General features: G+C 38.7%; 1 protein-coding gene across 2 annotated transcripts in view; it reads left to right on the top strand.

The window, feature by feature from the left end:
- Positions 1-26,875, top strand: part of Atg10 (autophagy related 10) — a 277,766-nt gene that overhangs the window by 182,907 nt on the left and 67,984 nt on the right. For both annotated transcript variants that reach the window (XM_085676874.2, XM_085676875.2), the window contains one exon: positions 4,137-4,234. In XM_085676874.2, the coding sequence (XP_085533000.2) occupies positions 4,137-4,234 (98 nt within the window). The remainder of the gene's footprint in view (positions 1-4,136; positions 4,235-26,875) is intronic.

Raw genomic sequence — 26,875 nt, 5'->3', positions numbered from 1 at the left:
AAGAGCTGTCCTAGCAAAGAAGGCCAGTGGGCACATAGGACAGGAGGACAGTGGACACATAGGACAGGAGGACAGTGGGGAGATAGGACAGGAGGACAGTGGACACATAGGACAGGAGGACAGTGGACACATAGGACAGGAGGACAGTGGACACATAGGACAGGAGGACAGTGGACACATAGGACAGGAGGACAGTGGACACATAGGACAGGAGGACAGTGGGAGATAGGACAGGAGGACAGTGGGAGATGGGACAGGAGGACAGTGGGAGATGGGACAGGAGGACAGTGGGAGATAGCAGAGGAGGACAGTGAGCAAATAGGCTGGTCAGAAGGGGCTCCAAGACCCTTTTGTTTGGATTTAACTGTGTGGAAAGGAAAACTACAGTGTGGTTCAACACAAAACACATAAATTTGTATTTGAAATTTATGGGAGTAAACACCCTGCACTAGAGCTTGGAGGAGTAACAAAGGCCATTGTTGGAAGCTTGAAGTTAAAGTCTAGCGTAGCACAATGTAAAGCAAGCACATACAGTAGCAAGTTTAGAATTGCGGGACAGACCATAGTTTTATTATGAGACTGATGGCTGAGAAAGAGATAGATGTGGAATGTTGGGTTTCTGGTTTTTCTCACTATGTGGGAAATAGAGAAAACATTTGGTGATGTATCAGTGTGGGGTTAGAACTCCTTGTACATGCTAACCGTATGGGTGCCAGTGCTACAGCCATTCTGTAATTTGTGAATGAAGTTAATATCAAGGATGTAGAGAAATATGTTGGTTCTAATCACTGTTTCTATTAAACGTCATAAAAAGAGCCTGGACACCACCAACACAGTATTTACTATCTTTTAAAAAAGCTGCAAAACCTAAAACCATAGAAATTCTTTTTTCTTTCTTTCTTTCTTTGCTTTTATTGAAAATCATACAATATATTCTGATTGTGGTTTCTCCTCCCCCATCTCCTTCCAGATCCTCCCCTCCTCCCCACTCATCCAACTCTTACTTTCTTTCTCTCTCTGTCTTTAGAAAACAAATAGGAAAATTTAAGAATAAAAAAAAACAGGAAACAAAAAAGCATAATAAACACAAAACATAAAAACACAAAATTTGGAACCATATAGATAAGCAAAAGACTGTAGAGTAAAAAATTGCACAAACAAAGCGACATGAGACCAAAAAAAAAAAATCCACAGAAACACCATTGAGCCTGTTTTGTGGTCGTCACTGCTGATCATGGAGCCTTAAGTGTGATTTGTATACCCAGGGCAACTCTGGGAGAGAAATTAATTTTTCCTTTGTGAGCAGTTGTCAGTTGGAGATGGAGTCTTGGTATGGGTGGGAGAGCGTGTCCACTTCCCCGTCTCATGCTGGGAACCCATCTGGCTCGAGCCTGTGCAGTCTCTGTGAGTTCATATGTGGGCCAGCCTTGCTGTGTCTGGAAGACACTGATCTGGTGCCAGTCATCCCCTCTGGCTCCTAAGCTTCCTTCCTCTGAAACCATAGAAGTTCTTACTCATTTTAATAGCATACATTTTTGAGATAAGTAAAAGCACACCTTATTTGTTTGTTTTGAACTCATCGTTAACCTTTGTGATTGCTTGACCATAGCCTTTTAATCCCTGTATTCCAAGTTTTCCTTTTCAGTTTCTAGATTTGATGTGGTGTGAAAATGTAAGCACTAGCTCTCAATCCTAGAATCAAATTTGATGGAAATCCGGTAATATTTCCTGTAATATTGTTGCAGGCTGCTCGTTACTACTCTTGTATGAACACGTCCAGCCAAGTGAGTAGGCAGGCTCTTGACAGCGGCAATAAGCAAATCTTGCTTAGGTTATTGACTATTTAAGGAATAAAATTTAAATTATTATTTATTAGTAGATATTAAACCCAGCTTTCCTCTCTTGGGCTGAAAAGTTTAGCGATAAGGAAGGTATTGTTTACTTAGCATTTTTAATGCATATAAATAAAGCATTTGCAGCGTCTCTGCCTCCAGAGGACACATGGCTCAAGAAGAGCGCTGGACTATGAGTCCTGATGCCCGGCTTTCGATTGCATCACTGGTTTGAACTGGCAGCATAACCTTGCAGATTTGTATCACCCACGGTGTTAGCCACCTTATTTCTGAAATTAGTAACCCTATTAGCACTTATTTTATTATCCTACTACTAATTCCTCCTAATTTTGATATGTGAACATTATTTGGAGGCATGTCATCTTTTGTAATTTAATTGGTGAACTTGCTCTCCAACGCTGCGGTACTTCGGATCGTATTTACCTCTTTTGAATCAACACACACGTTTTGAAGATGTGTAGTGCTTCTCTTCAGAGCAGAGTTTGGCCTACTCTGTAAATGTGTTCAGAAAACAATATAACACAGATATTGAAGGCAGCTTGTTTTCAACTTGTAGCTAAACATGACATTCAAATGTTAATTGGATGAATAAATCTTGTTCATTTTACAGACATGGAAATGTCAATGGAATAAAACTATTTATCACAAGATAATGGTCTCCTGCTGCCAGATAAATGCCAAGATGAAGATAGTTATTGAATATGTATCAAAATATTCCAGTGCTATTTATTGAAAATAAAGGTTGAGGGAAAGTTCAACTTTTCAGGTCAGACATAAGAAATGCCCTGCTTATGCCATTTGTACACCGCTGCATCAAAGGCTGTGTGTGTGATGTGGAAACATGGGACGGGCTAGGAAGAACAGTTCAGACTGGATCTGTTAGCTTTGAGGATTACAGAGTAGGGGCTGGGAGGTGCCGAGTATTTACTGAGCATTTTCTGTTTTCCTAACACAGTCCTGTGAAGGATCACTCATGTACACTTCATGAGGACAAACTCCTGCAAGGATTGTTGTACTCCATTATAGGAAAAGTAACTGAGTCTCAAGAAGCAAAGATTTATAAAGTAAGGTAACTGAGATACACCCAGAGCAACTGCTGACCTCACGTTTAAACGTGGCCCAGATTCTAAACCTGCTACTTCCCCTCACATCCTCCATCTCTTCTTGGACTCTGAGTCTGTACACTACCGTGAGCTTTAGTTTTTTTGAGCAGAGTATTTATTTACCTGAGTTGTATTGCACTCCTTTGAGCCCAGTAATTCAACATATGGTGTGTTCTCTTCAGACAAAATTGGACATTTGTCTAAGGAGAAGACCTATCTGCTGTCTTGAGACCTTGACCGCTGTGAATGGCCAGAGTAATACTAGGTCCTAGCGTCTGGACACCCTTCCTGCAGTGTATCTTGAAAATCTTTGAAACACTCTCTTTCTTCTTCTGAGTTTGAACTTAGCCACCTACTTTCCCTCTTATCTGTGTGCATTATAAGCGCCATGTTGGTCTTTACAAAACACTTTGAATGGGCATCAAGTTCAGAGAGAGAACTGAAAGTTCCTAAGTGACTTTATCATTATTACTCGCTGACGTTCCTGGCTGATCTTTGTGTGCTAGCCTCTTGGCATTCTCCTCAGCAGTCACCCCTCTCTCACTAACACTGACACTGCCTGCCAGTGTCTCTGTCCTCTGTCCCCTCCAACACTATCTAGATATCCTCCGACAGGAACCTCTTTTTATTTAGTATTTTAAGATATTAATATACTTTTCATGGTTTCCCCAGTAAATGATAAGCTATTCACTGCAAGAAATTATATTTTCCTTACTCTTTGTCTCCTTGATGTGCAGTATAGTGATTTGAACATTATGTTATTCAACAAGAGGGTAAAAAGGCATGGGTGTGGTTTCTTCGAGGGCCAGAGGAATCATGAAGACTCCAACAGCATCCATAGCGAACTTCTAGCGATAAAAGTGTCCGTTTCCTGGACTTTCCTTATGCTCGTATCTGTCACTTATCTCTGAAACATTCACCTTTTATTTATTTTGTAACCTTCCCAAGGGTAATGAATAGACAGAGTCTTAGTTGCTGTGTGTATACAAAGGAGAGAAGCTTCGACATTTACTCTTCCCCAGTAGGTGAGTAGCGATTTACACAGACGTCTGGTGTGTAAGTGTGTGTAAACCCGTAGAGATTTTTCAGGAAGTCAGGATACTCGACACTTTAGAGCAACTCCAAGCACCATCGTATTTCATGGGTCACTAACACAGTCTTTCTTGATGAACCTTCACAGATGGGAGACCGTTAGTTCTGAAGGATATATGGGAAGGAGTCCACGACTGCTACAAGACACGACTGCTGCAGGGACCATGGGACACCATTACCCAGCAGGTCAGAGTCTTTTCCCTTTAGCAGATGCGGTTCCTTACCTTTGCTCACTTCTTCAGCTAGTTCCCTTAACCGCTTCTTTCCCTGTTTCAGTCCTCCACATCCTCCCCAGGCTTGGTTATTCTCCTTATTATAAGGGTGTTTCATAACACCCTATACATTTCCTTTTATGAGGCTGATTATAATTTTGAATTATACATTTGGGTGCTTTTCTTTATAAAATAATGTTGTGACCTCCATTATGAGCAGACCATGTCTGGTTTTTTGTTTTACTCCTAATCATATTCCCAGGACCAGCATAGTACTTAGCGTGTACTAGGTGGCCAATAGAAATTTGCTTCGTATGTGAAATAGAATCTGTTTAGGATGCACATTCAGAAGCAGGAGCCTCCAGCACCCCAGAGGCAGAGGCAAGAGGATCTTAGTAAGTTTGAGACCAACCAGGGTTACATAATGAAAACCTCTCTCAAAGAGGAAGAAAAGGAGAAACGGGTGGGAGGGAAGGAGGAAGGAAAGAAAAGACGGGGAGGGGGGGACAAACTAAACTAGCCTGCAGGGAAGCTCTCTGGAGAGATGACTCGGTAAAGTGCTCTGCAAGCATAAAATCTTGAATCTGCACCTCCAGCATCTTGTACCCCAGTGTTGCAGGGGAGATAGGCAGGTCCTAGAGCTCTGAATCACATGTGTACACACAGCGAGGCAGAGACTGAACACCCAGAAACGTGTACCTTTGACAGAGAAAATGTTTGCTTTTCGGTGTCAAGGAAAATAACAAAGGGTGTAGGAAGATGCAAAATCATATGCAAAATATGTGTCTTCAATTTTCTTTGTCTTTTTTTCATTCAAGGTCTCACTGTGTAGCCTGACTGACCTAGACACATAGGTGCTGTAGCTTTGGTTGTCCACAATTACCTCTCAGTTTTACTTGTAGGTGCATTTGCAAAAGAAAATGTGAACTCTTGATTAGTAATAGATTAGCAATATGCAAAAGATGAAAATAGATCTACAAAAGGAGATATAAAAAGCAAATTTGCAAAAGTATAGAAAACAGGTCTGTCAATCATGCTGTTACCGCTCTCTTAATAAAATGGTAGTTAATTATTTTAGAAATTTAAAAATACTTATCACTTTGCAAACATGATCCTTTTTTTTTTTTTCAAGACAGGGTTTCTCTGTAGCTTTGGAGCCTGTTCTGGAACTAGCTCTTGTAGACCAGGCTGGTTTTGAACTCACAAAGATCTTCCTGCCTCTGCCTTTCAAGTACTGGGATTAAAGGTGTACACCACCACCGCCTAGCCATCATGATCTTTAAAGTAATTTTTACTTATACAAAAATATTTCTCTAAGTCTCTGTTAGCTTAAAAAAAAGCTTCCTTTAAATAAAAATGGTTTTAACAGTCAATAGACTATACCCTCAGGTGGCTCTGATTACAATTATGGCGGCTTACATACCTGTCAACATAAGTAGTTCTTGGGCATGGCTGCGGGTGACTCCTCTCTCTCAAACTACATCAGTTCCCTCTGCATTCCGGGGTCTGTAGGCTGGGTACAAGTGTGGTTACTGTGAGTACAGTATTTGATCAATAAGCAGGACAGCTGCATGGGGCTGGTGCGATGGCTTAGTGTGTAAAGTGCTTACGGCACAAGCCTGGCAGTCTGAGGTTGATTCCCCAGCACTAGTGAAAAGGTGGAAGGAGAGAACCAGCTCTACAAAGCTGTCTGTGAATCACACATGCGTGTCACGGTGTGTGCATCTGTGCTCACGCACAAATAATAACAATTTAAAATAACTACACGGGTTTGGAGCAAGACCATCTTGTTAATGAAAACTGATTTGTATTAATTTTGAGTATGTCAAAGTGAAGGCTGTTTCAACTTTGAGTATTGTCAGTGACCACACACTGCCAGAAATGTACATGATTGAGTCAGAATCCACAGGACAGAGAAAATGTTTGTTTTTAAGTGTCAAGAAATTGTATAATTTTGAATTTTTAATTCCACATATCCCTATGACAGCTTGTGACATAGGAATAGAATTTTTAATTCAACCACTTTTTCTTTGATTTCCTAACCCATTGTTACCAATAGATTCCTTTCCATTATTGGAATATCTAAGATACTTACACAATCAAATGAACCAGTCTATACACCTTCGTAGGAGTGGTCGAGTTTTAATTGTAGACATTTGAATGTCCCTCTTCCCACTTGTCCTAACGCTGTCGTGTTACACATCTGATTACAGCAAGCGTTGTTATTTCTAACATGGGACTCACTTAATAGATATTCTGTGTGCCCAACTATAAAATTTAGCTGGAGTTTTGTGATTTCTTTTATTGGGATTTTGACTGTGGGTAGCTTAAATAGCTTGTCCTGATAACACTCCTAGTAAAATCTTCAATTAATACTTAGAGTCACTTAACAAAGTACCTGCCTAAGAAGTCAAGGCTAAGCAAGAACACTTCATTTGTAGCCATGGCACCATTTGGCATTTGAAGGATGTTATATGTATTTTCTTTGAAGATCTTGGTTCTTAATTCCATATCAGATAACAGGTTGATATTTATCTTTTTCTTTGCTTGATATCTTTGGGAAAGTAGATCTGCATTTTTATAAGAGTTCATGCGGGGAAAAAACAAGGTGTCCGTAGTGGGACAGAGTGGAAGGGTGTGTTTCAGCCCAAGAGGAGAGTAAGCTGAGAGAATATTGGTACCATCAAATAGTAGACACTGTTTTGCAGAATTATACTAAAGAGTCATTAACTTGCAGACTGAACACTGTAATGATATCCTGTCCCCCAGAGTGCCCTAAAAACAAAAGCAGCCTTTGCATAATATAAATTGCACTTCCCTTCATTTCCAGGCCTGATTGTGCTCATATAGTTTGTTCCTCTCCATCTTCAGTAATCACACTTCTGTTCTCTCGGCGTTTGTCTTGATGATAAGGGCTTGTTCATGTCACACATGAACCCTCTCTTTTGAAGACAAGCCACTCATGAATCTCATACATCTGATTATGGTGATTACTCACCTGCCTTTGTCAACCTCATAGACTGCTATTATCTCAACTCCGCAGCCTAATAGAAACTCCCTAAAGAAAGTTAACCAGTACCTAGCTTGGATCTGCCTAAATTGCTAAAGCAAATGTTGTAGCGACTATCCCTGAAGGTGTGGGCTCTGTGTTTTAGAGCAAAGAAGTCCTGTGACCTTAGCATGGGCTAAGGTCACAAGATTTTAAGAAAAAAGCAAACCTTCAGTTTTTGCTTAAAGGTATTTGTGTGTGTGTGTGTGTGTGTGTGTGTGTGTGTGTGCGTGTGTGTTTTCGTTTTATTTTCTTAAACCCTGTGTTTTAGGAAATTTCAAATATATCCAAATGTATAGATGGTATTGTGTACACTTACAAACTTGTGGTGATCTTGACTATTCATTTATTTATTTAGCCATTAGTGGATAAACCCATGTTTCCCCATGTGAAAATCAGATATTCTAACCACATAGCTATACTGCAGCCTCAGACTGCTTTAATTGTCCATGGTTTTTGTTATCTCATCCAGTTTAAAATTTTTTGCACACAAATCTTAGATATCATTTTATCCATCCATAAATATTTGAGTATACATCTTTAAAAGTAAGGGCTTTACATAAGTATTTATAGCAGTGTTATTTGTAATAGTCCCAAATGGAAACAAGAGAGGTATCTTTCAGTGGTGGATGTTTAAACAGATTGTGGTACACTCTTCCCCTGGAAAGGTAGTCAGCAATTAAAAGAACCCAGCCAATGACACACTTAACAACCTGGGTGGATCACTGCACAGGTAAGCCCAGTGGAAAAGATAGCCTCCAAGTTTGCATAGTGAGTGAGTCCATTCTTTCTTTTTTATCTTTATTTCTTTCAAAATTTATTCATTCTTTCACAATTACACACACATACAAACACACACACAATTTTTTTTATCAAAATCACTCCCCATTATCCTTTATCTCCTTTGCCTTCCCACCAAATCTCTTCCTGTTGAGTTTGTTTCATGCTGTGTGTGTGTGTGTGTGTGTGAGTGTGCGCGCGCTACATTTAATTGGGGTTTCTTGCATGGAAATGGGTTTCGGGGGGGCGTTGCTTGAGCAAAGTCAATCTACTGGGAAGTATGACCCCAACTCACAAGCCATTGACTCCCTGTAGCTAGGCTGGGAGCCTCTCCCCATCAACAGCCATGTCGTATCTAGAAGTCAGAATTTCATAGCACTGCTTCCCTACTTTCTATCCTCTAGATCTAGACTCCTCCTGCTCCTCTTCTGTGGTGGTCACTTGAAGGGTGGATATGGCTGTTCAGTTTAGAGCAATACTCTCAACAGTTGCCTGTTTTCAGCACAATGACCAGTTATGAGCCTCTGCATTAACTGTTGCCCACTGCAAACAGAAGCTTCTTTGACCAAGGCTGAACACAGACTAATTTATATGTGTAAACATAATATGTTTTAGAGGTAGTTTGATGCCATGTCCATTTTCAATACAATAAAACTACTTTTATTTATTTATTTCAACTACTACAATAGTAGTAGGTTACCCTTTAGGAGCTATGTCCTCCACAACCATACAGTGAATGAACTCCTTCTGTTGAGGTGGCATGCCTAAAGTTCAAACAGAAAACAGCTGGTACCCTTGTGACTGCCTTCCACTATCGCAGCAGTGGATGTACCCTTCCTGACTGCTATTGTCCTTCACAGGAGTCAGCAGGACATGACTGCTGGTGCTTTTCCTCCCACAGCCGTCTGCATGGAGGACAGACAACACTCAGCATCGAGGAACTTTCCAGCTCAGCTTCAGCCTGATTTCTCTCTAACTTGAAAGCAAAGTTGCATTGTCTTCAGCAGTAAGGTCTCCTTATCCAGTTCTGGAGCTCAACCAAGAGGAAGAGCCAAGCTGTATTGGTTCAAGGTCCTCTAGGGCCTACCCAAAAGTGCACAGAGGTCCCCCACACGTGGCGTGGAGTTTTAATAGCTTATAACTTCTAGCAACAGCAGCATCTAGCCATGCAGGATACTTCTGTTTCCTTGCTTTATTTTTAAATACAAAATAGTAGGTTTCCAAAGGGCATTTTTATATGTTTTTCATTTTGGTTAGCCGTCCCTTTTGCCCCCTCATTCCCCCTCCCTGTCCTACTCCCCGCCTTAAACCTTTCTCTTCCCAGTGTTCCCCTTATCTATTTCATGTTACCTATTCTCTCCTACCTCCCCAAGGCACTCTCCCATCCCATGGCTTCTTTCTAGTGTCCTGGCATCTATGATACTCTAAATTGAATACAAAATAAGATTCAAAATTGGGTTCCACATATAAAGGTAAACATGTAGCATTTGTGCTTGGGTTACTTCACTCCATATAATTTTTTCTAGTTTCATATATTTACTAGCAAATCTCATCTTTCAGTATATCTAGCTACAATTTCATTTTGTTTATGTATCACACCTTCATTACCCACTAGCCAGTTAATGAATATCTAGGCTGATAATCTTTCCTAGCTACTGTGAACAGTGCACCAATGAATGCTGATGAGCTAGTATCTCTGTGTAGGATACAGAGTCTCTGGGGGTGTGCCCAGGAGCAGTACAGCTAGGTGATACTGTAGCTGTGTTTCTAAGGTTTTGAGGAATCCCCATACTGATTTCTGCAGGGGCTGTACCAGTTTATACTCCAAACAACAATGAAAGCAGGTTCCTCTTTCCCCGTGTCTTTGCCAGCGTTTGTTGTTATTTGATCTCTTTTTTTTTTTAAAGGTTTTTTAATTTGTTTTTTTCTTTTTTATATTTTTTTAAAAAAGAAACTAAACTATCTTTTTTCATTATATGTACACCAATCCAAGTTCCCACTCCCTCCCCACCTCCCATTCCCTCCATATATTCTCCCACCCCAACCCCCTCCTATCTTCAGAGAGGGTAAGGCACATTGCTTTGGGAAAGGTCCAAGGCCCTCCCTACTATATCTAGACTGAGCAAGGTATCCATCCAAAGAAAATAGGTTCCCAAAAAGCCAGTACAAGCAGTAGAGATAAATCCTGATGCCACTGCCAGTGGCCCCTCAGTCTGCCCCAGCCATGCAACTGGCAACCACATTCAGAATGACTAGTTTTGTTCTATGCTTGTTCCCTCCCAGTCCTGCTGGAGTTGGTGAGCTCCCATTAGCTCAGGTAGACTGTTTCAGTGGGTGAACCCATCATGATCTTGACTTCTTTGCTCATATTCCTCCTACTCTTCAACTGGATTTTGGGATCTCAGTCCAGTGCTGTGATGCAGGTCTCTTCCTCTGTTTCCATCAGTTGCTGGATGAAGGTTCTATGGTGGTATTTAAGATATTCATCAGTCTGACTATAGAGCAAGTCAAGATAGGACCCCCTCTCCTATATTGCTTAGGGTCTTGGCTGGTGTCATCCTTGTGGATTCCTGGGAATTTCTCTAGAGCCTGGTTTCTGCTGATAGATACCTTCAGTGATGTAGCGGGATACAAGATCAACTAAAAAAATCAGTAGCCCTCCTGTATACAAACGATAAAGAAGCTGAGAGGGAAATCAGAGAAAAATCACCTTTCACAATAACCACAAATAATATATAATATCTTGAGGTAACACTAAACAAAGAAGTGAAAACCCTATTTGACAATAACTTTAAGTATTTGAAGAAAGATTTTGAAGAAGATACCAGAAAATGGAAAGATCTCCCATGCTCTTGGATAGGTTGGATCAACATAATAAAATGGCAATCCTACCAAAAGCAATCCAGTCCTCATCAAAATCCCAACAATTCTTTAAAGACCTTGAAAGAACAGTCCTCAACTTCATATGGAAAAACAAAAACAAAGAAAAACCCAGGATAGCCAAAACAATCCTGTACAATACAGGAACTTCCAGAGGCATCACCATCCCTGACATCAAGCTCTAGTACAGAGCTACAGTAATGAAAACAGCTTGGTACTGGCATAAAAACAGAGAGGTTGACCAATGGAATCAATTTGAAGACCCAGATATTAATCCACACATCTATTAGCACCTGATTTTTGACAAAGAAGCTAAAATTACACAATGGAAAATGAGAAAGCAAATGGTGCTGACATAACGGGATGTCAACATGTAGAAGAATGAAAATATATCCATGTCTATCCCCATGCACAAACTCAAATCTAAATGGATTAATGACCTTAATATAAATTCAGCCACACTGAACCTAATAGAAGAGAAAGTGGGAAATAATCTTCAAGGCATGGGCACAGGAAACCACTTCCTAAATATAACCCCAGTTGCACAGACACTGAGAGCAACAATAAATAAATGGGACCTCCTGAAACTGAGAAGCTTCTGTAAAGCAAAGGACACCGTCAATAAGACAAAAAAAAAAAAAACAGCCTACTGAATGGGAGAAGAACTTTACCAACCCCACATCAGACAGAGGTCTGATCTCCAAAATAAATAAAGAACTCGAGAAATTAGACATCAAAATTCTAAATAACCCAATTAAAAAATGGGGTACTGAACTAAACAGAAAATTCTCAACAAAAGAATCTCAAATGGCCAAAAGATACTTTAGGAAATGTTCACCATCCGTAGCCATCAGGAAAATACAAATCAAAACAGCAACAGCTCTGAGATCCATCTTACACCTGTCAGAATGGCTAAGATCAAAAACACCAATTATAACCTATGCTGGAGAGGATGTGGAGTAAGGGGAGCACTCATCCATTACTGGTGGGAATGCAAACTTGTACAACCACTTTGGATTTCAGTATGGCAGTTTCTCAGAAAACTAGGAATCAACCTACCTCGGGATCCAGCAGTTCCACTCTTGGGCATATACCCAAAAGATGCTCAATCATACTACAAAGGCATTTGTTCAACTTTGTTTATAGCAGCACTATTTGTAATAACCAGAACCTGGAAACAACCTAGATATTCCTCAACCAAAGAATGGATAAAGAAAATGTGGCACAATTACACATTAGAGTACTACTCAGTGGTAAAAAACAATGATATCTTGAATTTTGCATGCAAATGGATGGAACTAGAAAACACCATCCTGAGTGAGGTAACCCAGACCCAAAAAGATAAATATGGTATGTGCTCACTCATAAGTGGATACTAGCTGTAAACAAAGGATACTGAGCCCATAGTTCATTATCCTACAGAAGCTAAGTAATAAGGTGAACCAAAGAAAAACATACATAGATCCACCTGGAAATTAGAAACAGTCATTTCATCTCTTGGTGATATCATTCTGACTAGGGTGGGAAGGGAGCTCAAAGTAGTTGCAATTTGCATTTTCCTGATGGTTAGTGATGTTGGCTGTGTTTTTAAATATTTATAAAATATTTGTATTTCCTTTGAGAACTCTGTTCAGATATATAACCTAGTTTTTGATTGAGTTGTTTTTTATTTTTTATTTTTTTAGTTCTTTATGTATTCTAGATGCTTATGAGTCCTCTTGTTTGATGCTGGTAAAGATTTTCTCTCATTGTAAGGCCTGATTCTTAACTTAGTTGATTGTTGCCTTGGCTTTTCAATTTCATGAGACACCATTTGTCAATTGTTAGCCATTTTTCCCAAGTGACCAAGGCTCTGGTTAGAAAGTCCTTATTTGTATCTGTCTCTTGTAGGATACTCCAACTTTTCTTCTAGTTGTATCAGAGTTTTGGGTTTTGTGTTAAGGTCTTTTATCCATTTAGAGCTTATTTTTGTTCAAGGCAAGAAATAAGAATCTATTTCTATTCTTCTACATGTTATACAACATTTTTGAGTGACAGAATCGTAGACCGACTGCAGGTTTGTGGTTGTCCTGTGCTAGGGCAGGCTGTGGTGTAGTAGTAGAAGGTGGCAAGGAGAGCTCTGCTTTTCTGTGTCTGCACTTTATGAGTGTCTCAGTTGGTATGAGGTTCTAGGACTATGCAGGATGTTGCTATTGTGAGAACTGCGCATAACTTATAAAAGATTTCTTTGTATCATTTCTTTCAGATATTTAAAACTACAATTATCTCATAATAGAAATTTTAAAAAAGCTGAAAGTTCTCAAAAATGCAAGTGTGATTCCATCATTATAACTAAAATTGAAAAAAATGTATAGTATCAAGCAAGCACTATTTAAATTTTTGAGTTGGTTTCAATGAAGATCCAAATAAAATTTACACATTTATAATGGCCAACATCACTTGCAACTTTATGAATCTATGTAAAAATCTGTGTAGGCTTTCATTCCTCCCTCTTCCTCATGGTAACTTTATTGCTGAAGAAACAGGTTGTCCTACAAGTGTTGCTACCTGCATTATGTTCCTGATTATGTAATTATGATGTGTAAAAGCATGTAGTTGGAGGCACTTGATTTGGGCAGGGTAGGAATACTTCATAAGTGTTTTTGTTGATGCCCATAAGGAAGTACATAATGCCCTATATGGCTCTTTTTGTGATGTTAGCATCTACTGATGACTCTATATCATTAACTCATTAAAGGCTGCAAAAATTTAATTCTGTCATTCATTATTTATCAGTTGAACTATTTCAGTAATGACAAAGTTTCTTAGTTACCCAAGATACACTTTGTGAAGAAGAGGCAGCAAATATCTATTTTTTCCTCTTTTTGTTCTAGCTTTGCGGATAATAAATTGTTTCTTTGGCAACCTCTTGAAGACACCAAGAATTTTTTATTGAATTTCTGTGACTGGATATTAGTGTTTTGTTTCAATTCATGGTAGTGATTATTTTTATTGATGTTCAGTTTGTCTTACATTACTAGTGAGCTTAACTCCTGAGTGATTCTGATACAACTCATGTATTTTTAATGTCTTTCTTTCCTAATGGTATGAAAGAGTTCACATTATGTTATACATGTCCTGTCCAAATTTAAAATCAGTTATTCCCAAGGAAGACTGGTTGCTCTCTCTATGTGTCTCTGTATCTGTGTTTCTCTGTGGTGTGTGTGTGTGTGTGTGCGTGCGTGCACACGTGCGCACAAGTATGTGTGTGTTGGGCTAGGCTCTGATTATCAGTACTTACAGTTGCAGGACTTTCAGCAAATTATGACGCATCTTGTTTCTTAGTTTAATTTTTCTATAGAGGAAGGAGGGAGAACATGAGCAAGGAGTCAGGACCGCAAGGGGTGCGTCCACCCACTGACATGGTGGGACTGATCTAATGGGAGCTCACTAAGGCCAGGTGGACTGGGACTGATGGAGCATGTGATCAAACCAGACTCTCTGAACGTGGCTGACAATGAGGGCTGACTGAGAAACCAAGGACAATGGCGCTGGGCTTTGATTCTACTGCATGGACGGACTTTGTGGGAGCCTTGCCTGTTTGGATGCTCACCTTCCTAGACCTGGATGGAGCGGGGAGGACCTGGGACTTCCCACAGGGCAGGGAACCCTGACTGCTCTTTGGACTGGAGAAGGAGGGGGAGGGGGAGAGAAGGGAAGAGGTGATAAATGGGAGGAGGTGGAAAATTTTAATAATAAAAAAGAATTTTCCTATAGAGGTGATACTAGGTCTACAGAGTTGTGCGCGCGTGCATGTGTGTTGGGCTGGACTCTGATTATCAATACTTACAGTTGCAGGACCTTCCGCAAATTATGATGCACCTTGTTTCTTAGTTTAATTTTCCTATAGAGGTGATATTAGGTCTACAGAGTTGTTGGGGAAACTAATCAATATATATAAAATGCTTTGAACATTGTCTAAGACATATAAGAAAATAAATTATATAAAGATACTCAGCATTACTTCTGGAAAAACAGTTATTTCAGTAAATTTTACAAAAACATAAATGAACTAGATTAAGTTTAGGGTTTTACCCACCCTTTTCTTTTCCCATTTAGTTGATCTTAAACCCTGTGCCTTAGTCAACGATGTGGACCTTAAGATCTCTTTCTGCTGTAGGCTACTTCACCCTTCTCCTACCTTCCCCTCATTCTCTTTCATCAAAGCTCTGTGTTTGTGGAGTTTCTATTAGTTCATTTTGTGTACCAAAGCAAAGTGTCTGAACATGGGCACTTTATTTTGAAAAATAAAAAGGAGGCTTATTTAGGTTGCCATTTTGGATGCAGACAGCTCACCATTGAGCAGCCCCACCTGTTGGCCTCTGGTGAGGATGCCCGGGCTGCATCACAGCAAGGGAGAAAAGCAGAAAGGGAGATGGCCACATTCATTAGAGACCACATACCAAAAAGTAAAGTCAGAGAGTTCAGGGCCAGCTTTGCTTTGTTCTTTTATGTCACCCACAAGGAAGCTAACCAGCATCCTGTGAACGCTACATTAACACCTCTGAGAGGATGCTCTGTGGTGATTAGTCTTCACTGTCACTTGACGGAATTTGAGACACCTAGGAGACACTCCTCTGAGTGTGTTTCTAAGGGATTTTCTCAGAGAGTTTTCACTGAGGTGGGAAGACCTGTCCTGAGGGTGAGGAGCGAGCGTGCCATGGGCTGGGATCCCCAACTGAACAAAAATGGGAAAAAGAGAAAGCCAGGTGAATGCCAGGATTCTGTGCTCTCAGCTCCTTGTCTTCTGAAATGTGAGGAATCCTAGCCCTATACTCCCAACACCACGAATCATACTTTCATCCCCATGATGGGGGTCCTAGCCCTATACTCCCAACACCATGGATCATGCCTTCATCCCCATGATGGGGGTCCTAGCCCTATACTCCCAACACCATGGATCATGCCTTCATCCCCATGACGAAGTCCTAGTCCTATACTCCCAACACGGTGGATCATACCTTTGTCCCCGTGATGGGGGTCCCCTCTTAAACTGTGTGACAGAACAAGTGCTTCTCCCATGGAATTGTTTTGTTAGGAATTTTATCACCTCACAGCCGTGAAGAAAGTAACTAACAAACCCCTGATGACATAACCACCTTTCTCCTTGGCTCAGCTACCTCAAAACTACTACATAGGGAGCCAGACTTCTAGTATATAAATTTTGGGGGTACACACTAAAGTCATGTCCAAACCTTTTTTCCACACAAAAATACTAAATTTATAATTGTTATATTAGAGATTAATATATTCATATTGTATACCCAAATATTTAATTTCACCTAAAAGTTGTTTTTATTTTATTTTTTACAAATAATATAAACATTTCTATGGGCCCCTAAAGGGTAGGTGGCCCATGGGCACTGTACCTATGCTACAGAATGCGTGACAGGGCGGTAGAAACCTCCAGGAGCTGTCCCTAGTCCTCTCATGTCTAGTCTTAGTCTTGCTATCATTTCTACCTAAAGCTACTAACACATGAATACAGGATGGAAGGTGTGTTTTTTTATATGATTTCCAACTCTGAAGCTAAAATGCTAAAGACATATCATTTCTATTTTCAAATACCCAAACCACAAATGAGTCCACAGTACTGTATCATTTTATGCATGTGGGTATTCAGACTCCTGAGTGATGAACACATATGCACACAAATCTCTTTTGTGTAATGTCCTTTTCAAAATTGCCTTCTCGCCAAATCCCTGCATTGCTTCTTAGCAGTAAACAGGAGATTTATGTATGAAACTCAACGTATATCTTATCTCCATTTAAATATATTATTTCTAACACACAAACTATATGGTTTAAATTTGGAAGCCAAGAATTTTGAATCACTTTGCTTCCTGGTTCTATGAGTCCCAGTCAGGGAATGATGCTGGATGAGTGGAACTACAAGATGAATACTGATTGTTTTTCTTCCTTGCATTGCATGTCCTGTGCAAGAGCCAGGATAAGGGACTAGGGAAATGGCTCTGCTTAAAGAGTTTGCTGCACAAGCACGAGGACCAGAGTTCAGATCCCCAGAACTTATGTAAATGTGTCAGGGCTGTGTTCGTTCACCTGTAATTTTGAGAAAGGGAGACAAGAGATCTGCTGAGCAGACTCTATATAAGACTAGTCATGTGGGTAAGGTCTAGTTTTGATTGAGAGACCCTGACATTGAGCAAGAGGATGAGTCCCAACATGAGCCCTAAGCCTCCACATGCATGTTTACAAACATGTATGTCCACACACTTGCAAACATGCATACATGCACATTCACATACACACATGTGGCAATAACAAAGAACTATTCTAAGTATTTATAGAAGGTAGAATATGAGTAGCCTCAGTAAAACACATATTACCTCATATACCGTGATTTCATCTTAAACTTGGACTTCCCTATAACATGCAAAACTATGATAATTTCAGTTCATTCTATTTTCTTACTATATAAAGTTTCTTGAAGATTAAAAAGGGCACACATATAAAACCCAACAATCACAAAAATACTTCAGGTGTCTTTGGTGGAGAGATTCCTTTTGACTCTCAGTGCTGCAGGAAGCCATTGGTTAAGGAGCCTTAAATAATGAAGCTTCATGTGTTGCCTGCTGATTTATTTGATAGCTGATAAACTGATGATTTAATTGTGCTTCCTCTAGTAAGAATTCTAAGTGCTCAGGTGACTGCCTGTGATTGGCTTTCTGCTGAACTCAGTCTCCCTAGAGTCTTTAGGCATCTCTTTTACACAACATCCGATAACTGACTTTTAACTCTTCCTATTTTAAATAATACAAATCAATTAAAACACACAGCTGCTTACCCAAACCCCTCAGTGTTGCTGTAGGTCTCCATGGGTGTTTCCTGATGGCTCATAATGACATCAATTTAGTGCACCTGGTAGGATCTGCATGAACTGAAAGTGGCTTAATTCTTAAATGACAAAAAAATTAAGATGCTTTACGGGTTACTGCTGCTTCTTCAGAACCTCTGCCAGCTCCACGGTTGGCTTCTTTCACAGTGGAGTTTGATTTAAATAGGACTGCTGATATCGTGTGGTTGTTTTCTCTGTAATTTGTGGCTAATTTGTTGTATCCATGTTTGTAGGTATTCTGGGCACTAATAAGTCATTCAGTAAGCAAGTTGATGAAGGCACAGTGCTACATCTATCTTTCAGAAGGGTTTTTTTTGTAGACAATATTTTAACAGTTCTCTATATTTATGTCATTTTTTGTTTTAAGAGGTCGAAATATGCTCTGATCACTGTATACTCACTTACTTTGGCATCTTAATTATGACACGGCTGTTTTCCTCTCTGACTCCACTAGTAATTGTTTTTAGATTGTCAATCTGTATGCGCATTGTAACTTTTAATATTTACTGAATGTTGGTGACTGTGAATACTGTATGTCATCAAAGTACTTCCCTTTCCACATTTATCATTTTATCAATCAGAAAACTCACTAGTATTCATATTCCATTGTGTTTTCATTGTTTGTAGAAAACCACCACATTTTTGTAAGTCTTGATGAACTTGGTTTGAGCTCTTCACTTTCCTTGCATGGACAAGCACATGAAGACTGGAGAAATGGCTCCTTGGCTAAGAGCACTGCTGCTCTCAGTACCAACATCGTCAGGCATCTCACAACTACCTGGAACTCCAGCTCCAGAGGATCAGATTCCCTCTTCTGAGCTCCACTGATGTACACACACGCACACACACACACACACACACACACACACGGGCACAGGAGCATGTATATTTATACAGAAGAGGCAGCACATGAGACATCTTCCTCATTGTCTTTGGTAATTTGTCTTTCATAAATACCTTAGGTTTGTCACTGGGGTCAGTGCTGCCTGGATGCTGCTATCACACTTTCCTATCTGGCTTGAACTTTCTGAAGTTTCTGACCACTCACCACTAATGTTCAAATTGATCTAAATAAAGAGGTTTCTTTTTTAATTTAATCCTATTGACACAACTTCTCAGATTTTTGCTTTGATCCATCCTAATGAGTTGAAAATTCCTAGTTCAACAGTGTATTTCTTATAAATACCCTGGATCTACTGATATGTTTGAGCTCGCATGTCTAAGTTTACTTTACTGGACAACAAAAACAAGATGTTGTCTAATATTCTTTGTTTCACATGTGTCTAGCTAAGCAGAACAACTCCTAGCTTTTTATCATAAACTTTTGATTTCAGCGCATGCCTTGAATTTATCCAAAGGCCTTATTTAAGGACTTTAATAGTATGCCATTAGAATTTCTGTTCCTAAAAAAAGGAGCAGCTTATAAATATAAAAATAAAATACCATTTAAAATATTTAATAATTCATTTTAATATTACTCATCCTAGCACATTTCATTTTGGTAATTACCTACCATCAATTTTTAATTTTTAATAAACACCTTAGTTCCCAAACTTCAAGTTTGAGGAATATTTATATTCTCATTTCCAATATTTTAGAAAGAGATTTGTGGTGGATAGGTGGTAAGTGATGTCTAGAGGTGGGTCAAGAGGGACGAGGGACCAGGGAGGGAAAGATGCAGGCTCCGCTGCTGCTTGCTGCTGGATGTGCTTCTCATCTCTAGTCAGGGCTAGAAGCTTCCTAAAAAAGATGCTGGTTTATTTTGTTTAACAGAATCTCATGTAGTCCAGACTGGCTTAAAATTCACTATGTACTGGCCTTGAACTTGATCCTTCAGTCTCGATGCCTTCCTGCTGGTTTGCACCACCATACCCTGTTTTTGATACAATAGTTACTGTACACACATTCTATCATGCATTTCTTTAACTTTAGTTTTCATTCCACTTCCACCCTCTTCAACTTTTTCTCCCTATACTTATTTTCTCTGGTTGTTGTTCATATACGCTACTAAGTTTCCCCGTATTAATATTTATAGCCTTTGCATTATTTTAAAGATTAGCTAATAAAGAAAGATAACACCAAAGTATATAAAGTATTTATGAAAGTTATTACCATTATCTTATACTATGCTAATGTTCTTTCAGTATCTTTGTCCAAGTGATCTGCTTCCAAGAACATGTCAAGTAATACACATATATGTATATCTACTTCCTCTACTATACCAATGCAGACTACAACCAACATGCCTAGTGAATAAGAACTAAGTAATGAGAGAAATGAAAGATTTAATAGAAAGCCCAGGCTTAGGGATGTGTCTCTGCTGTCTGGAACAAGAAGTATAGAATATAGCCAGTTCAGTATGTTGCTTTATTCTGTAATGGAAGAAAGGAGGCATATATGTCAGAAGAGACTAATTTTTTTCTTGTGCTAAATTCTATGTAGATCACAATTTAAGTAGGATTCTCTTTTACAAACATCACTTAAGCCTGTTCTAGGAGATGGGGAGGGGATGTTGTTTAGCCTTTGTCCAGCAAAGCTGTAACAGTGTGCTCTGCTGCATAGGTTTATTCAGTGAAGGTCTTAGTAGCTAGCTGTCCAGATTTAACCTGAAGATGTGCATATTGAAGGTTTGGAATGTTCTGAATTTGAATGCTTGTAGAATAGATATGTGGTTTATAGTTAATTATGGTTGCCTCTGCTCCCTCATAGTCTGTGTATTTTACTTTGTTACTTTGTCTATTTCAAAAAGCATTTTAATTTCCTATATTTTTATTGATGAAAAACAAAGAGCAACATTTTCTCCTGATTTAAAAAGGAATATATATGTATGTTTGTATGTGTACGTATATATATATATATATATATAATTTTCTATAAAATGCAAACTAACGTAAGGAAGAAAATTAAATAACTTATAATCCCCAAACATTCCAAGTTATAACTGTTAACTTTAAAGTACATAACTTTCTAGAATGCATGTGTGTGTTATAAATGTACACACAAATTAGTCATATTATGCCCCTGGTTTTAAAAAAATACATCACTGACTTTTTATCACATTGTTTAAATATCTTTTAATGACTGTACAGAATTGTAAGTTGGTCTCTTAATTATTTTAACAGATTTTGTAGTGTGAAAATTTATTGCTTTTCAGTTCTTATTATCAAGCTTCTGAGTGAATATTCTTACATGAATAACTTACACAATTTCCAGTATTTTCTTTGGATATATTCTTATAATGGAATTGCCAAGTCAGTGCAGATCTACTTTTCAAAGTCCCGTTAGCCATCCAGTGTCAGTTTCAGCAATTCCTCCTGCAGCCAAATGTTAGAGCATCTATGTGTGTTCCTGCTCACAGACACTGGGTATAACCCTGTTCTTCTTAATCAACTACAGTCTCATGTCAGGCAGAATTTGGGACAAAGTTAGGAATCAAACTAACCATGGCGTTGCTCATCAAGGGCTGAAATGTAGTTTTCTTTCAGGTGGTAGGCACATATATTTCAGATACTAAAGAAGCGGACATTTCACCCTCATTGAAGGGTCTGATTTTTATTCTTTCCCAAACCAAGTGTTCTTGCTCGGTCCAGGGGCAGCCTGCAGGAGTAGCTGCCAACATTTTACACTTCGTTAGATTTGTGAATGTATAAGCAGAACTGTAAGACTGCCCTAAAGTTCTTCCCTAAGCAATATAGGATATGCAGGGGCTTGAGGTATAAGGCTTTTGTGTGTATTTCATTGGTCAGCTATCTCATCTAGATAATAAGGTTGGTGTGGAATATTTGATCAATTAAAACTAGTTCAGGACAAGTCCTTTGTGAATGTACTCCTTTCCTAACAAAGATTCTTTTAGATACTTTAGAAATATTCTTTTGACTCCTTTAGAACATGTTCCCAGCATGGCTTTGGTGTAGCTATATTTGAGCCATTTATGTTGGCTGTAATTGGCGCCATATAAGTTATTCGGTAAGCAGAACCAGAAAGACAGATACTAGAGACACCCTAAAGACAGATACTGTGTTTTACAGAAAATCAAGTACTTACTTCTAAAAGCTCCATGGAATTGGAAAGAAAATGAAAGTATGTGTCTATTATGTAACTTCCTAAAAGTAGAATTTGCCTGTCTAAAAGTATTCTAGTGACAGCAGCTGCCACTCAGGAAGTACTTTCCAAGTGCCAGGTGTCTTCTGAGTTCTTTGTTCTTAGGCTCAACACCTTTGAATAAAAAGAGATACTGAGAACCCGAAAGTATCTAAGAAAGTAGCCAGAATAGGAGCTCAGACACCTGTGTTTAGAAGACTATGTCCACAACCACCGTTTTGCTACTTTGTACAATGTCTATCTTGCTACGAAGCCAGTGTCATATTAAAAATACTATACTTCAGGCCACCGGGAGAGAGAAACCTCCTCAGTGGGCAGCCAGGCCACTGGGAGAGAAAAGCCTCAGCAGTGGACTGGCCGAGTTGCTGGAAGAACCTCAGCAGTACAGCAGGCCATAACGACAGCAGTGGTCTCCAGAAATTATCTGACCACTGGAGCCTCAGCATCATCCCTGCCTGCACCTGGAGGAGGGACCATCTGAGCCGGGGGCCATAGGCACATTGAGGAATGACCACCAAAGACTCTGCCCTGCTAACACCTCAAGGAGTGTTCAAGAGAGCCACAGTCCCCAACTACACCAATTGTAGGAAAAGGGAGCCCCCCAAAACACAGGCTCCACCTGTTCCGATTGGAGGAAGAGATGGGCAGACAACAGAGTAAGAATACACTCAACAACATAAAGAGCAAGACAGCGCCACCAGAAAACAGTGCTTCTACAACGGCAAGACCTGAACATTCCAGTACAGATGAAGCAGAAGAAAGCAACATTAAAAATGACTTTATGAAAATGACTGAAGCCATTAAAGAGGAAATGAAAAATTCCCTTAATGAAATGAAGGAAAAAATAAACAAAAAAATAGAAGGAATCAACAAATCACTTAAAGAACACCAAGATAAAGCAATCAAACAGGTGAAAGAAATGATTCAAGACTTGAAAAGTGAAATAGAGGAAATAAAGAAAACACAAACCAAGGGAATTCTGAAAATGGAAACTCTGGGTAAATGAACAGAAACTACAGATGCAAGCTTAAACAAAATACAAGAGGTGAAAGAGAGAATCTCAGGCGTTGAAGATACATAGAAGAAATGGATTCATTGGTAAAAGAAAATGTTAAATTCAACAAATCAGCACAAAATATCCAGGAAATCTGGGACACTATGAAAAGACTGAATCTAAGAATAATAGGAATTGAAGAAGGAGAAGTCCAGCTAAAAGGAACAGAAAATATATTCAATAAAATCATAGAAGAAAATTTTCCCAGTCTCAAGAAAAATATGCCCATGAAAATACAGGAAGCTTGCAGAACACCAAATAAACTGAATAACAACAAAAACATCCACTCACCTTATAATAAACAAAACATACAGAATAAAGAAAGAATATTAAGAGCTGCAAAGGAAAAAGGCTAAGTAACATATAAAGGCAGACATACCAGAATAATACTCGACTTCTCAATAGACCTAATTAAACCAGAAGGTCCTGGTCAGATGTTATGCAGGCACTAAGAAACCATAGATGTCAGCAAAGCTTTCAATCAACATAGACAGAGAAAACAAGATATTCTATGACAAAACTAGATTTAATCAATTCCTCTATACAAATCCAGCCCTACAGAACGTGCTAGAAGGAGAACTCCAACTTGAGATTAACTGTACCTACAAAAACACAGGCAACAGATAACCTCACACTAGCAAATCCCAAAGAAGAGAAACACACGCATGATACTACCACTGCCAACAAAAACAAGAATAACAGGAACAGCAGCCACTGGCCACTAATATCTCTTAATATCCATGGAACTAATTCGCCTAAAAAACGACACAGGCTAACAAAATGAATATGAAAATAGAATTCATTCTTCTGCTTCATACAAGAAACACTTCAACCTCAAACATAGACATTACCTTAGAGTAAAGGGTTGGGAAAAGATTTTCCAATCATACAGAATAGGAAACAAAGTGGCGTAGCTATTCTAATATCTAGCAAAATAGGCTTAAAACTAAAATTAGTCAAAAGAGATGAAGAACGTCATTTCATATTCATCACAGGAAAAATCCTACAAGGTGAAGTTTCAATTCTGAACATCTATGCCCCAAATACAAGGGCACCCTCATTTGTAAAAGAAATATTGCTAAATCTTAAATTACACATCAAGTCCCACACACTAATAGTGGGAGACTTCAATACCCCACTCTCATCACTGGACAAGTTTGCCAGACAGAAACTTAACAGAGAAATAAAGAAACTAACAGATGTTATGACTCAAATGGTCTTACCAGAAGACAGCTATAGAACATTTCACCCAAACACAGAAGCACATACTTTCTTCTCAGCACCTCATGAATCCTTCTCCAAAATCAGCCACATACTCAGTAACAAAGCAAATCTCAACAGACACAAAAAAATTGGAATAACCCCTGTATCTTATTGGATCATCATGGCTTAAAGTTATAATCAACAACAACACTAATTTCAGAAAACCTACAAACGCATGAAAACGGAACAATGCTCAACTGAATCACCATTGGGTCAATGAAGAAATAAAGAAATTATAAACTTCCTAAAGTTCAATGAAAATGACTTCACAACATTCTAAAACTTATGGAACACTATGAAAACAGTGCTAAGAGGAAAATGCATAGCACCAAATGCCTATGTAAAGAAGCTGGAGAAATCCCACACTAGCAAATTAACAGAACACCTGAAAGCTTTAGAACAAAAAGAAGCAAACTCATCAGGAGGACTAGACAACAGGAAATGATCAAGAATCAATGAGACAGAGTTGGCTTATCAGAAAAATCAACAAAATAGCCAAACCTTTATCCAAACTAACCAAAAGGCAGAGAGAGAGCATCCAAATTAACAAAATCAGAAATGGAAAGGGGGACATAACAACAGACATGGAGAAAATCCAGAGAGTCATCAGATCATATTTCAAAAACCTGTACTCCACAAAATTGGAAAATCTAAAGGAAATGGACAATTTTCTGGTAAATACCATATACCAAAATTAAACCAAGACCAGATAAGTAAATTAAATAGACCTATAACTGCTAAGGTAATAGAAACAGTCACCAAAAGTCTTGCAACCCCAAAAAAGTCTAGGGCCAGATAGTTTCAATGCAGAATTCTTTCAGAATTTCAAGAGCTAATACCAATACCCTTCAAATTGTTCCACACAATAGAAATTGAAGAAATATTGTCAAACTCTTTTTGTGACTCTACAGTTACCCTGATACCCAAACCACACAAAGACACAATTAAGAAAGAGAATTACAGACCAATCTCCCACATGAACATTGATGTAAAAATACTCAATAAAATACTGGCAAACCAAATCCAAGAACACATCAGAAAATCATCCACCATGATCAAGTCGGCTTTGTCCTGGAGATGCTGGGATGGTTCAGCATACAAAAATCCATCAATATAATCCACTATATAAACAAACTGAAAGGAAAAAAAAGCCATGATCACCTCATTAGATGCTAAGAAAAAGCCACCAACAAAATTCAACACCCCTTCATGATAAAAGTCTTGGAGCAAGGAGGGATACAAGGAACACACCTAAACATACTAAAGGCAATACATCAAGTCAACAGCCAACATCAAATTAAATGGAGAGAAATTAAAAGCAATTCCCCTAAAATCAGGAACAAAAATTCTACCAAAGAACTCCTACAACTAATAAATATCTTCAGTAATGTAGCAGAATACAGAATTAAAAAAAATCAGTAGCCTTGATATATACGTTCGATAAAGGGCTGAGAACTCTAACCAAATAAGTGAAGGACCTGTACGACAAGAACTTTAAATCTTTGAAGAAAGAAAATGAAGATGCATTAGAAAATGAAAGATTTCCCATGCTCTTAGATAGGTACAATTAACATAGTAAAATTGGTAATCTTAAAAAACAATCTATGTATTCAGTGCAATCCCCATCAAAATCCCAGAAAAATTCTTCATAGACCTTGAAAGAAGAATACTCAATTTTATATGGAAAAGTAAAAAACCCAGGATAACCAAAACAATCCTGGACAATAAAGCAACTTCTGGTTGCATTGCCATCCCTGACTTCAAACTCAACTATAGACCTACAATAGTGAAAACCATCTGGTATTGGCATAAAAACAGACAGGAGTACCAGTGGAATCGAATCAAAGACCCAGATATTAATCCACACGCTTATGAACACTTGACTTTTGACAAAGAAGCTAAAATTATACAATGGAAAAAAGAAAGCATCTTCAACAACTGGTGCTGGTATAACTGGGTGTCAGTATGTAGAAGAATGCAAATAGATTCACATCTATGACCATGTACAAAACTCATGTCCAAATGGATCAAAGACCTCAAAAAAACAACCACACTAAATATTATAGAAGAGAAAGTGAAAATTAGCCTTGAATGCATTGGCATAGGAGACCAATTCCTAAATATAACACTAGCAGCACAGACACTGAGAGCAACAATTAATTTTAAAAAAATGGGACCTCCTGAAACTGAGAATCTTCTGTAAAGCAAAGGACATAGTCAACAAGACAAAATGGCAGTCTATAGAATGGGAAAGATACTTAGCAAACCCACATCAGACAAAAGACTGATCTCCAAAATATACAAAGAACTCAAAAAATTAGTCATCAATAGAACAAATAATCTAATTTTAAAAATGAGGTACAGACCTAATTAGAGAACTCTCAACAGAGGAATCTCAAATGGCAGTAAGACATTTAAGGAAATGCTAAACTTCTTTAGCCATCAGGGAAATGCAAATCAAAACAGATCTAAAATACCATCTTATACCTGTTAGAATAGCCAAGGTCAAAAATACTGATGACAGCTTTTGCTGGAGAGGATGTAGAGTAAGGGAGCACTCCTCCATTGTTGGTGGGAGTACAAACTTGTATAG

This window comes from Myodes glareolus, chromosome 15, assembly GCF_982192425.1.
Source record: "Myodes glareolus chromosome 15, mMyoGla1.1, whole genome shotgun sequence".
Taxonomy (NCBI): domain Eukaryota; kingdom Metazoa; phylum Chordata; class Mammalia; order Rodentia; family Cricetidae; genus Myodes; species Myodes glareolus.
Note: the sequence above shows the minus strand (reverse complement) of the source record. Positions and strands in the feature narration are given on the sequence as shown.